Source organism: Monodelphis domestica, chromosome 3, assembly GCF_027887165.1.
Source record: "Monodelphis domestica isolate mMonDom1 chromosome 3, mMonDom1.pri, whole genome shotgun sequence".
Taxonomy (NCBI): Eukaryota; Metazoa; Chordata; class Mammalia; order Didelphimorphia; family Didelphidae; genus Monodelphis; species Monodelphis domestica.
Window position 1 is genome coordinate 5,818,026 of NC_077229.1, and position 13,442 is coordinate 5,831,467.

At 40.0% G+C, this 13,442-nt stretch overlaps 1 protein-coding gene across 6 annotated transcripts in view; it reads left to right on the plus strand.

The window, feature by feature from the left end:
- Window positions 1–13,083, plus strand: part of LOC103102894 (zinc finger protein OZF-like) — a 33,064-nt gene extending 19,981 nt beyond the window's left edge. For 5 of the 6 annotated variants that reach the window (XR_008917130.1, XM_056820361.1, XM_007490249.3 and 2 more), the window contains 3 exons: window positions 2,400–2,526; window positions 6,486–6,581; window positions 7,661–13,083. Coding sequence is in view for 4 of the 6 variants with exons in the window: in XM_056820361.1 (XP_056676339.1) it covers window positions 2,400–2,526; window positions 6,486–6,581; window positions 7,661–8,955 (1,518 nt within the window). In the remaining 2 variants the exon portion in view is untranslated. The remainder of the gene's footprint in view (window positions 1–2,399; window positions 2,527–6,485; window positions 6,582–7,660) is intronic. The other variant, XR_008917131.1, reaches the window with a different exon arrangement.
- Window positions 13,084–13,442: the final 359 nt, after the last annotated feature.

The following is a 13,442-nucleotide window of genomic DNA, read 5'->3' on the forward strand; positions in this document are numbered from 1 at the left end:
ATTGTACCACACTGTATCAGTCTTTGTGTACAATGTTCCCATGGAATTCCTCCACTTTATTATTCCTTTGAGCACAATAGTATTCTATCACCAACATATACCACAATTTATTCAGCCATTCCTCAGCAGGACAGTCTATGATAAACCCAAAGATCCCAGTTTTGGGGACCAAAACCCACTTTTTGATAAAAACTGCTGGGAAAATTGGAAAACAGTATGGGAGAGATTAGGTTTGGATCAATATCTCACACCCTACACCAAGATAAACTCAGAATGGGTGAATGACCTGAATATAAAAAAGGAAATTATAAGCAAATTAGGCGAACACAGAATAGTATACTTGTCAGGTCTTTGGGAAAGGAAAGACTTTAAAAGCAAACAAGAGCTTGAAAAAAATCACAAAATTTTGATTACATCAAATAAATAAGTTTTTGTGCAAATAAAACGAATGCATCCAAAATTAGAAGGGAAGCAACAAATTGGGAAACAATCTTCATTACAAAAATGTCTGACAAAGGTCTAATTACTCAAATTTATAAAGAGCTAAACCAATTGTACAAAAAATAAAGCCATTCTCCAATTGAAAAATGGGCAAGGGACATGAATAGGCAATTTTCAGTTGAAGAAATCAAAACTATTAATAAGCACATGAAAAAGTGTTCTAAATCTCTTATAATCAGAGAAATGCAAATCAAAACAACTCTGAGGGATCACCTCACACCTAGCAGATTGGCCAACATGACAGCTATGGAAAGCAGTGAATGCTGGAGGGGATGTGGCAAAATTGGGACACTAATTCATTGCTGGTGGAGTTGTGAATTGATCCAACCATTCTGGAGGGCAATTTGGAACTATGCCCAAAGGGAGCTAAAAGACTGTCTGCCCTTTGATCGAGCCATAGCACTGCTGGGTTTGTACCTCAAAGAGATAATAAGGAAAAAGACTTGTACAAGAATATTCATAGCTGCGCTCTTTGTGGTGGCCAAAAATTGGAAAAGGAGGGGATGCCCATCAAGTGGGGAATGGCTGAACAAATTGTGGTATATGTTGGTGATGGAATACTATTGTGCAAAAAGGAATAATAAAGTGGAGGAATTCCATGGAGACTGGAACGACCTCCAGGAAGTGATGTAGAGTGAAAGGAGCAGAACCAGGAAAACATTGTACACAAAGACTAATACACTGTGGTACAATCGAAAGTAATGGACTTCTCCATTAGTGACAAGTGCAGAGATCCTGAACAACTGAACAACCTGGGGGTTGTTCTATCCAAATCCAAAGGAAACACTGTGGGAGTAAAAACACCAAAGAAAAACAACTGCTTGAATACATAGGTCTAAAGGATATGGTTGGGGAGGTAGACTATAAATAAACATCCTAATGTAAACAACAACATAGAAATAGCTTCCGATCAAGGACACAAGTAATATCCAATGAAATTGGGTATTGGCTGCCCTAAGAGTGGGTGGAGGGGAGGGAGGAAATAATGTGATTTTTGTAACCAAGGAATAATGTTTGAAATTGACTAAATAAACTTAAGCAAGTGGGGGGGGGGGGATGAAGCAATTCTTGTGTTTTGAAGCAATAAATATCAAAATTTGATCTCTGAGGTCAGTATCAAACTAGGTAGCTCCAGTTATACCAGTGAATCCATAAGTTAAAATAATTGGTACCAAAAAAATTTAGAAGCAGAATCCTTTAAAAGAATCATTTAGCCAGTTTAATTTTATACTTAATATTTACCCAAACTACGATCCTTACATGACACGACATTATTGAAACTTGTATAATAACAGCAATACAGAGGGCATCTTATGAAATCTGATGGACAATTTGCAAATATAGAATCCTGATTTGAAATTTAGAATCTGGAAATTTGTTAAGTTTAACATAATTTATATTTAAGATGTTGCTTCAAAACAACAAAATCACATTCTAATTCTCCTCATTGATCACTGGTAATATTTTCCTCCTAGAATACACAGTACATGCTATCTTCTCAGAAACCCTTCAAAAAAATATCCTTACCAGATCAACTCTTGACTCTTGTGATGAGGAGGAGTTTCAGATCACCTTCTCTTTTTCTCCTCCACAGAATCTCATACTGCATTCATAGAGCACTTCCCATCTCTCTCATTCCAAGAGGGAAAAACATTTCAGAGTAACAACACACTTCTCCAGGTTTTACTCTTCATGACATGATTCTCAGTTGGGACACAAAATGCTTTTGTCAATATTCCATTGGGCTCTGAATGACCGGTCTGCAGTTCTGACTGTCAGTCTTGAAGGTTAGAAGTTTAGGTGAATTCCCTTGTGTGCTTCAGTTTCCTTCAGTGAGTGGATGAGGGTTGTACCAGATGAATTCTGAGCTCTAAATCTTGTGCCTTTTACTGGTTTAGGGAACAATAGCATTCAAGGATGTGGCTGTGGACTTCACCCAGGAAGAGTGGTGTCTATTGGACCATTCTCAGAAAGAACTGTACCTGGAGGTCTTGCTGGAGAATGTGCAGAATCTATTCTCTGTGGGTAAGGACCATTTTCTTTGTTAACTCTGAATCTGTCATTAAGAGAATGACTTTATTCTAAGCCAGATGTACAGGATTTCGAGCGTTTATCAATGATTAAAAAAGCAAAAGTGCTGATCTCTGCCCAGGGTTCTACTTGTGCCTGCTTTTCAATTAAAAAAAAGAAAGAAAGAAAGATAAAAAGTCTTTGAATTATTTGATGGGAAGCTCAGACTTTCCTTTCTTACCCCTAAAATTGTTTCTCCTCTGTTTTGGATAGCTTCAGGTGAAAACTGAAACCAGTGTTACATATTTACATTCCTGAAACTAATCTCAGAAGTCATCTAGTCCAGCCCCTAATTAGACTTGAATATTGTGTGTAAATGCTCTGTTTATACGCATGCAGCTTTTTCTCAAAGATGGACATTGAAGGGAACACTCTACCTGCCAAGGCAACCTCTTCCCCTTTGGGCTGGGTCTGGTCTTTAGAAAGGATTTCTTGTAATTAAATATTAGAGAGTTGAAGCCAAATAGGCAGCAGAGCAGAAGCAAAAGCTGGACCTGCCCTGAGAATGGCAAAGCAACCTTAAAATGTGCTTTTTTATCTTTTTAAAAAACCCTTAACTTCTGTCGTGGAATCAATACTATGTATTGGTTCCAAGGCAGAATACTGGTAAAGGCTAGGCAATGGGGGTTAAGTGACTTGCACAGGGTCACACAGCTGGAAAGTGTCTGAGGTCAGATTTGAACCTAGGACCTCCCATCTGTAGACCTGGCTCTCAATCCACTGAGCTACCCAGTTGCCCCCTACAATGTGCTTTTTTAAATGACTTGAGTCACAGAACAAATATGGGTAAGAGTGAGGTGACTGTCCAGAGGAAAACAACTTAAATGTCAGAAAGTGTGAGTATTGAGGGATAAGGAGGGAGATGGAAGTTAAACTGCACACAGAGGAGTGATATGAACAGGGGGTTGGTCAGCAACACCCTGCTGTTATCTGGGGTCCTACAAGGGTGCTTTGAAGTCCCATTGGGGGAAGGAGGTGGAGTGGATCATAAGGAGAACAGCAGAATTTATAAGAAACTAAATTAATTGTACAAAAAATCAAGCCATTCCCAAATTGATAAATGGGCAAGGAATAGGAATAGGCAATTTTCAGATAAAGAAATCAAAACTATTAATAACCACATGAAAAGTGTTCTAAATCTCTATAATTAGAGAAATGCAAATCAAAACAATTCTGATGTACCACTTCACGCCTAGCAGATTGGCTAACATGACAGTATTGGAAAGTAATGAATGCTGAAGGGGGTGTGGCAAAATTGGGACATTAATCCATTGCTGGTGGAGTTGTGAAATGAACCAGCCATTCTGGATGGCAATTTGGAACTATGTCCAAAGGGCTTTAAAAGTCTACCTGCCCTTTGATCCCACAGCTGGGTTTATACCTCAAACAGATAATAAGGAAAAAAGAACTGTACAAAAATATTTATAGCTACGCTCATTGTGGTAGCAAAAATTTAGAAAATGAGGGGGTGTCCCTCGATTAGGGAATGGCTAAACAAATATTGATATCTGTTGGTGATGGAATACTATTGTGCTGAAAGGAATAATGAACTGGAAGAATTCCATGGGAACTGGAATGACCTCCAGGAACTGGTGCAGAGTGAAAGGAGCAGAACCAGGAGAACCTTATATGCAAAGACTCTGTGGTCCAATCAAATGTAATGGGCTTCTCTCCTAGCAGCAATGCAATGATCAGGACAATTCTGAGGGACTTATGAGAAAGAACGATATCCATATCCAGAGAAAGAACTGTGGGAGCAGTAACACAGAATACCCTAGTGCAAATATCAATAATATGGAAATAGGTCTTGATCAAACACATGTAAAACCCAATGGAACTGCTTGTTGGCTATGGGAGGATGTGGGAGGAGGTGAGGGAAAGTACATGAATCATGTAGCCATGGAAAATTTTTCTTAATTAATAAAAAATTTTTAAAAAAGGCCGCTGGATCAAAGGGATCACTGACACAGATAGTAACTCACAGCTTCAATGGCAACTTTTTTGAGGGAGAGCATGATTCTTATAGGAAACTGAGTTGTTACTATATTTAGCAACCAATCATACTGAGTGGTTACCCCAAACATACACATCCATATGGTTATAAGCAATGTTTACATGGCAGCAGATAACCAAGGGTATCCATAAGATACATGAACACAAACTCAAGGTGGTGTCTCTTCTATTAGGGTCTCCAGGGATATGATAGACAAACCTAGATTTTTCAGGGCAAGCTGACCTAGGTTCATACCTAGGTCACTCAGGCTCATTCTATTCCTTTACCTAAGGGTCCAACAAATCAGGGCCCTATCAGAGGAGTGCTGACAATCCATCCCCCAACTACTGCTCTAGTTTCTGCACCTGGGCACAAGCTAACTTTATGTAGTCTATATTATTAGAGCCTCCTATGCCCAACCCTTGGAATACAAAGGCCTGGCACAAGGCTTTGTAAGGCCCCAAAGTCACTTGGCCAGTTCAAGCCTGCATTGAAGCCTACGCCCCAGGGCAAAGTAGGTCCCAGTTCTCTGAGCCCTGCAAGCCATCAGCAGTCTCTTAGAGGTGAATAAATCATTAGCTTTCAGAGTACCTAGCCCACAGGCCATTGTACCACCTTGGAAGAAATGAAAGTGGTTGAAAACCAGAACTACAGCTGAGAGGAGCTGCAAGGAAAAACTGAAGTTTAAGAAAAATTTTTTTGTAATTATTAAAATTGCTCTCCTTATCATAGTAGTTTGAAGAAATATAGATAAACAAGAGGGTGTGGTACTAACGTCTTAAGGAAGATAGGCAAAGAAAAAATGAAATGATGAGGATAAAAAGAGGATAGCATGTAGAGAAAAAAGAAGAGCGAAGTAACATGGGGTAAATTATATGAAATAAGGAGGCCTGGGAAGAAAAACTTTTATAGTGGAGAGGGCATTGAGAGTGGTGACAGGCAATCAGTAAAAGATTCTCTTGGGGAATAACAGACTCATTTGGGTATAGAATCTCATCTTACTCTATAGAGCTGTAGAAGGAGAATAAGAAAGGTTGTGGAGGAAGGAAAATAATACAAGGGAGGTGGAATAGGGGGAGGGATTAAAAGGCCCTATAAAGAAGTAGGAGGAGAATCAAAAGTGTGTTGGTAGGGAGCAGAAATGGGGGGAGTGATTAAGGGGAGCCATGTGGACAGACAGTGAAAGGAGAAAGTGTTGGATCAAAAGAGAAAAACAAGGGGGTATACAGAGATGGTCATCATAACTGCAGTTGTAAAAGAGATGGACTCACCTATAAAACAAGTAGATAGCAGAGTACATAAAAATATGAATCCTATGAGATGTTTTTTACAAGAAACATATTGGACATACACAAGTAGATATGTAGAATGAGATAAGGGGATTCTTGTTTACAAATTTTTTTCATTCTTCCCTCAAATCTCAGACCAGATGATAGGAGTGGAAAGGAAGGGAATAAGTATTTCAAAATGCCTGCTCTACTGGGCAAATGAGTTCATAATTATCATTTATTTCACAACATCCCTGTGAGTTTGATAGTCTTCTTGTGTTGAATTTATAGTTGAGGCAAACTGAGGTAAAATTACTAGCCCAGGGGTACCCATGTACCATATCTTTGAGGCTGGATTAAATTTGCTTTTCTAACTCCCAAGTTCTAATCACTTACCCCTTCATTACCAGCTGCCTTTAATTTCTAGATAATGGAGGTTATGGACTGTGCCTTTCCTTCTTTTACCAGAGGTAAAAGAAGTAAGTTAAAGATGGAATTTTCTGATTACAGATGGTTTCCAAGATCTCTGTCCTCCTACAGATGTCCCAACAGTGAATATAACAGAAACCATTCTGTAGGCCTTACTCTTTCCATTAAGAGGACCATATTTTTTATTTTTCTCTCTTGATTCCTTCCTTCTTTCTTATGCCCAGGGCTTCCGGTAACTAGAGAACAGTTAATCTCCTGTTTTCAGCAAGGGAAAGCACCATGGCTGCTAGAGCAAAAGGGTCCAAGGAGCTCCTCTCTAGGTGAGTGAGTTGAAAGCAGGTGTATAAGAGCTGTTATCCCAAAAGACTTTTATCTGTTGTGGTGATGGGAGTGTTGCACTTTGGGGCCTACACACCAATGCTGAAGCATGCTGTTCATTTCCTGAGAAATGGATGTGAAACTCAGTATAGGGCATGAGACATAATTTATGTTAGATTTTAAAATAAGATGCTCCATGTTTTGGGGGCAGCTGGGTGGCTTAGTGGATTGAGAGCCAGGCCTAGAGATGGGAGGTCCTAGGTTCAAATCTGGCCTCAGACACTTCCCAGCTGTGTGACCTTGGGCAAGTCACTTGACTCCCATTGCCTAGCCCTTACCACTCTTCTGCCTTGGAGGCAATACACAGTATTGACTCCAAGACGGAAGGTAAGAGTTTAAAAAAAAAATAAGATGAATATTTAGTATGTTTGCTCTTGAAGGCATACAATCTTTTTACCTGTAGAGAAAAGAAAACTTCTATTCCATTTTGAAAATCATTGCATGCGCGTTAAAAAGTGAAGTTTTTCTTTTTATCATACAAAATTTACCATGAATGACCATGTAATAGTGTATCCAAAATGATATGATGAGAATGGAATATCTGGAAGCTTACCTGAGATTCACAAAATTATAAGAATAAGACAGAAATGACTTGAGAAGAGAAAAGGCAATGCAGAAAGATTCTCCAATACTTCAGATGAAGCATGCTCAGGCACAGGGTTTGAGTTATGGGCTAGCTGCAAGGAAGTTGGTCAGGTTATTCTTCCATTCTTTGGTCATTATATTATTTCTGAAGTATGATGAGAATATTGGACCTGCCTGTGTCACATATCCATTTTGAGGTTTCATTGTTATTGTATGTGAAAGTCTTTCTAAAATTATCCATCTTGCACATATGACCAAATGGTTTATCCAAAGACTGGTGCTACTTGTTTCACTTTGAAAACTCCTTTTTGTCTGGGGAAATGGAATAAAAATCAGTTTACTTTCTCCCATCAGAGGAAAGCAGTTATATTCCTGTTTGTGTGTGTGTCCTCCTTCCTTCAGTGTTTATATCATCATTTGTTTTTTTCAATGGTAGATTTTGAATTGAAGGTGATGTGTACAAAACTGAGCCTTTTTGTGGAAGGATCTGGCCCCCAAAGATGCATGAATGAGGGTCCTTTTGACTTCATTTTGAGAGAAATCTGTGATTCTACTGTCAAGGTAAATAAAAATCCAAAGAGTGACTGTGAAATTGATGAACCTGCAGCTAAATTCAGCCAATATTCAGTCCTAACTCAGTACATGAAAATGACCTCAGGAAATGACTCTTATCAGGATGGCAAATATAGGAAATGCTTTCCTGGAGAAGTAGGATTTGTTCAGTCACCCAAGAAACCTGTAATGCCCATGGATCAAGATAATGTAGGAGGAATGGCCTTTGGCTGGAGTTTAGACTCCATTACACATCCAAAAAGTAAATCTGTCAAGATGGTTTCTGTGAATAATGAAGGTGGGAGACCTTTCAGTCAGAAATCTAAACTTGCTGCACATCAGAGAATCCATACTAGAGAGAAACCTTCTGAATGTAAACAATATGGAAAAGCTTTTACAGAGAGTGGATCTCTTGCTAAGCATCAAATCATCCACACAGTAGGGAAACCTTATAAATGTCAACATTGTGGAAAGGCTTTCACACAGAGGAGCAATCTTGCTACACATAAGAGAATCCACACTGGAGAGAAACCGTATGAATGTAGACATTGTGGAAAGGCTTTCACACAGAAGGGCAATCTTATTGCACATCAGAGAATACACACTGGAGAGAAACCTTATGAATGTAAACAATGTGGAAAGTCTTTTACTAAGAAGGGATCTCTTGCTACTCATCAGAGTATCCACACTGGAGGGAAACCTTCTGAATGTAAGTACTGTGGAAAGGGTTTTACACTGAGGCACCATCTTGCTACACATCAGAGAATCCATACTGGAGAGAAACCTTATGAATGTAGACATTGTGGAAAGACTTTCACACAGAAGGGCCATCTTATTGCACATCAGAGCATCCACACTGGAGAGAAACCTTATGAATGTCAACACTGTAGAAAGGCTTTCTCACAGAGGCGCTACCTTGTTGCACATCAGCGCATCCACACTGGAGTTAAACCTTTTGAATGTCAACACTGTGGAATGGCTTTCACACAGAGGCGCAGCCTTATTGCACATCAGAGCATCCACACTGGAGTGAAACCGTATGAATGTCAACACTGTGGAAAGACTTTCACCCGGAAGAGCTCTCTGACTACACATCAGAGTGTCCACACTGGAGAGATACCTTATAAACCTTATAAATGTAAACTGTGGAAAGGCTTTTACAGAGTGGAGCTATGTTAAACATGAGAGAAACCACACTGGAGAGAAAATTTATGAATGTAAATACTGTGGAAAGGCTTTTACATGTAGGGGATCTTTTGTTAAGCTCTAGATGATCCAAGCTGAAGAGAAACCTTATGATTGTAAAACAGTGTGTAAAGGCTTTCACACTAAGGAGCAATATTTCCAGACATTAGAGAATTGTTATAATTAAAGTAGTGGTTGAGCATAAACTGTTACGATAAAAAAGAGTGGTTGGCTTAAATTGTGACCGTAGAAATATGGGTTCAAGACCGTGTTTTGATTTTAATCAAAATATAAAGTGGTCGCCAGGGAAAAATTCCCAAATATGAAATATACCCAAGTCAGCTGGGTTTTATAGTATAGTAGTAGTCTCTCGGTAACCGAGGATGACGATTGTCTTTGTGCGTTTTCATCTATGGTGTATAGATGAGTGTGCACAAAGACACTTGTGTGTGAAGGAGATTTAAGTGGAAAAGTCGATGCACAGAGACAGTCCCACTCTCTTGGCATTGGCAGCCTGGGTCCAGTGGCACGAAAAATCGTTACACCTGGAGACTTCCTCAGCTGCATTGGATGGCCATGTTGTCTTTTGTGCTCCAACACGCCCTAAGCACTCCACAGTGCTTTGCTGCGTTGCCCTCTCAGCTGTTGAACCTTCTTATTGGTTTCTTCCGTCTGTTCAGCCAAAGCAGTCTTCACATGCTGGGTGAGCAAAGCCCTGGTTCACCGGGGTTGATGACCCAATGGCTACCCTCACAAGGTTTGGCCAGCCAGTCGAAGCTGTTGCTTGTGGTGTGGCCGCTGCCACATGCTAGCAGCTACTAGGAGCCACAAGTGAGAGCTGGGTGTCAGGTGGGAGTCAGAGGTTGGAGAGCTGCCCTAGGAGGGCAAGACAAGCCCTCCATACCAGAGATACTACCCCTCCTTGAGCACCCCATTAATTAATACAAATGAGGAATTAACGAAAGGGAGAGAGAGAGAGTAAGAGGAAATAATGAGAAAAAATGATAGGCCAGCCTAGGCTTTTAAGCCTTAAGAGAGATCAGTCAGTCTTTCATCCACTCACCACAAGATTTGTCCCAAGCAAGATTCTAGTGTTCAGAGGGACACCAGGTCAGCTTTTGTCAGCCCCATCTTAGCTGAATCTACCAGCTGAATGATCCCAGAGCCCCTTCTGAGCTCCTTTTTAAAGCGAATTTTCTCCTATGTCATCTCCCCTAAGTTCTTACATCTACCAATCACAGTAGATGTTTTCCAAAGGACAGACCATTCTTAATTCACACCTGAGTAGACAAAACTTTTGAGTAATTCACAGCTGAGTAGACAAAAACCTCTGAGTAAGTTCTCATCTCTTTGCCACTTGCAAGTTTACAAGTTGCCTGACCTTTATAGGTACTTAGCACCCTTTTGTATTAGATCTAAAAATAGGCACAGCTTAAAGGTTTTTTGCCTTAATATAAGTATGGGTTAAGTACTTTTCATTGTTCAGCAAGGAGTTTACAACTTTATCTTCCCCTAAGGCATGCTTAAGTATGGGTGAAGTAGAGTTCCCACATTCCTGACTAAGTCCCTTCATTGTTTAAATGGGGAATGGTCTTAACACAACCTTATGAAGTAGGGTCTGAGAATTTTTAAGATTCACAGAATCCACATTGGAGACAAACCTTATAAATGTAAACATGAAAAAATGTTTACATGGAAGGATTCTCTTTCCAGACATCAGACAATCCAGATGGGAGAGAAACCTTATTGTATGGAATAAAATCATGTTTTATTCTCCAGCATGTATTAATTAGTATTAATAATCTTTGATTGGCAACTTCCTATAGAAAAGTTGTAAAAGTCTGGTGACTGTCAGAAGGGAGATACTAATCTCTCCTTATGAAGAGGAGAGAAATACCCCTCCCCAGCATCTTTTTATATACATAAATATATACCTACAATTCACTCTTTTCATGTGGCTAAAACCTCTTTATAAAAATTCAGATTCAGAATATGTGAAGGGTGTCATGTAATGTATTGTGTCATGAGGATAGAATGGTAGCAGGAAAAAAGCAGCAGAGTCAAGAAATCAGGATACAGGAGTCAAGGTGGATGTCCCTTTTACTGCCCTCCGGAATGCCCCTCTGGGCGGCTCAAATGAAATTGAAAGCCACATTTGACTCCTTAGATTTGATGTGTAAGAGTTGGTGGCAGGGGAAAAATCTTGATAAACTGAGGCAAGAGCAGATTTTGGTCTCTTATGGTTTTTTTGCTTGCTGGACTTTCATGTTATCATGCTTATGGGGCCCTAATGGCAGATGCAGAACAGTAAGCTAAATGGAGCAACCAGAAAAGTAACATATATCTCTCCTCTTTTCCCCTTTTTTCTGAGGCCCCAAGACACAACAGGCAGCCATGAGACCACTGCTTGCCTGCCACCCTGGCATCCCCAGTATAGGCTATTCTCCCCTGTACTGCCCCTGTTCCTTGGACGGCCTATTTCCTTCTTTAGGATCCCACAAGCCAGTGCATCACCACCTGCTGGCTTACAGTAAACATGCAGAGAATTTAAAAACAAGCAAGGTAAAAATAAAATACTAAAATTAAACATAATTAAAATAAAAAAAATTTTAAATTAGATAAAATCAAACAAAATAAAGTAATAAATACAGAAAATAAATTTGGTACAACAGTTCAGTAGTTCATCATTTCAGAATTTATTGCCTTGCATTGATTTCTTATTGAATCCTGATACCAAAGTCTAGCTTTATTGACTTTTAAAATAAACTTAAAGGAAGTTGTGTGTACATTTTATATTAGTGTTGGAAATGTTTTGGAATTCTTTAATTATTTGATATCATATATTTCACTGCTTGACCCTATGCACAATACCATATACCTCCTGTAGGGGCCATAGCCTATTTCCCCCTCCCCCTCCTAAGTGAGGATTTCTCTTCCACAGCCCCGGAAGCCATAGCATGACCCCAAACAGAAGAAAGACTTCGGATTTTTTGAAATTTGGGGAACAAAATTAGTAGCTTCTGATCAGATAATCAACTAATAATCCCCCATTATGATGAATATGACTAAAGAAATCCAGTTGAGTCTCCCAGAGTTTGCCATTGTATAAACTACTATTTCATTTGGATGAATCAGGATTTCCCAGGGACCACTGGATGTCAGCAAGAAGGCAGGCTGTATGAAGCCTGGACATGAAGTCTCCTACCTGGCCCCACTTTGGCTCTTTTCACATTAAAATTCTAAAGGAATTGAAACCAGCCATCTGCAGCAAGGATTCCAGAGAATATTCCAGCTTGTTGCTCTGGGCTTATCACCTTGATGCTTCAACCAAACTGATTACTACCAATATCCTTTCTGTTAAATCTGAAAAACAAAACAAAACAAAACACCTGACTCCCTGACTTCTTCCCACCTCACCTCCTATGATGTTACTCCTCTCCATCCAGGCCACCCTGACTCCTTTGGTACCTTCCCCTAACATGCCTCTTTCATTTCTGTGATAGAGACATGAAGAGAGAGAGGTTTTGCAGGATTTGTGGACCAAGATGCAAGAACCAGGGTTCCAATGGAATGTCCCCAGTTGGTGGCAGTTTAAGCTGACAGATGGGAGGGGACTTTGTCTCTGACGGGAAGTCACTTTTTTTCCCTGGAGGTTTGAAGCCAGCTGAAAGGACTCTGGAGGGGCTTGACTTGGCTTTTGGTCTCTGTGTCTCTGACTGGAAGTCACACTCTCTCTCTTTGGAGGTTTGAACCTGGCTGAAAGACCTGTGTGAGGCTGATTTGATTTTGGGGGTTTCTCTGGTTCTGAGCAGTTGAAGTTGACACTGAGAAGCTTTTGAATAGGTGATCTATTTGAGAGTTGAGCTGGCCAGGAGAAAACTTAGAAACTTTGAACTTTGTTTTTCTTTCTGGCTTTAAGCTGAGAGACCTTACTGATTTCTTGTGAAGAAGAAGAAAGAAGATCTTGAAAGGGCTTCTGTCCTCCATCTTCCTAACTGTCTAAGAGTCACACTTATGACTCCCCAAACCCTCAATTTTATCTCATTTTAGATTAGGGAAATCCTTTTCCTTCTTACCTCAGTTTACCATCCTGTTATCCCAATAAACCCTTTGACTGAGAAAGCAACTGTAGTATCTTTATAGTTCACTCAGGAGGGAGGGAAGAAGCAAAGGCTTCAAGAAGATTTGGGAGGTGAGGGAGGCAAAAAGGGAGAGGTTGGTTAAGGGAGGGAGTGAGGGAGGAAGGAGGTTAGGAAATAAATTGATCAATCAGCAATCAGTAGGAAGACCCCCAGACCAAACCCCAGAGCAATCTTTGTGTACCAGTATCCCTGTGTGGCATCTCAGCATTTCTGTTCTATCTCCATTACCAATAAGCAGGTTCAGGTCCCATGAGCAACCCTCTCTAGTCAAAGCCAGAGAACAGCAGCCATTGCAGAAGAAAGTTTCCCCTCAGTTTACCTCTCTATTTCAAAAAGAAA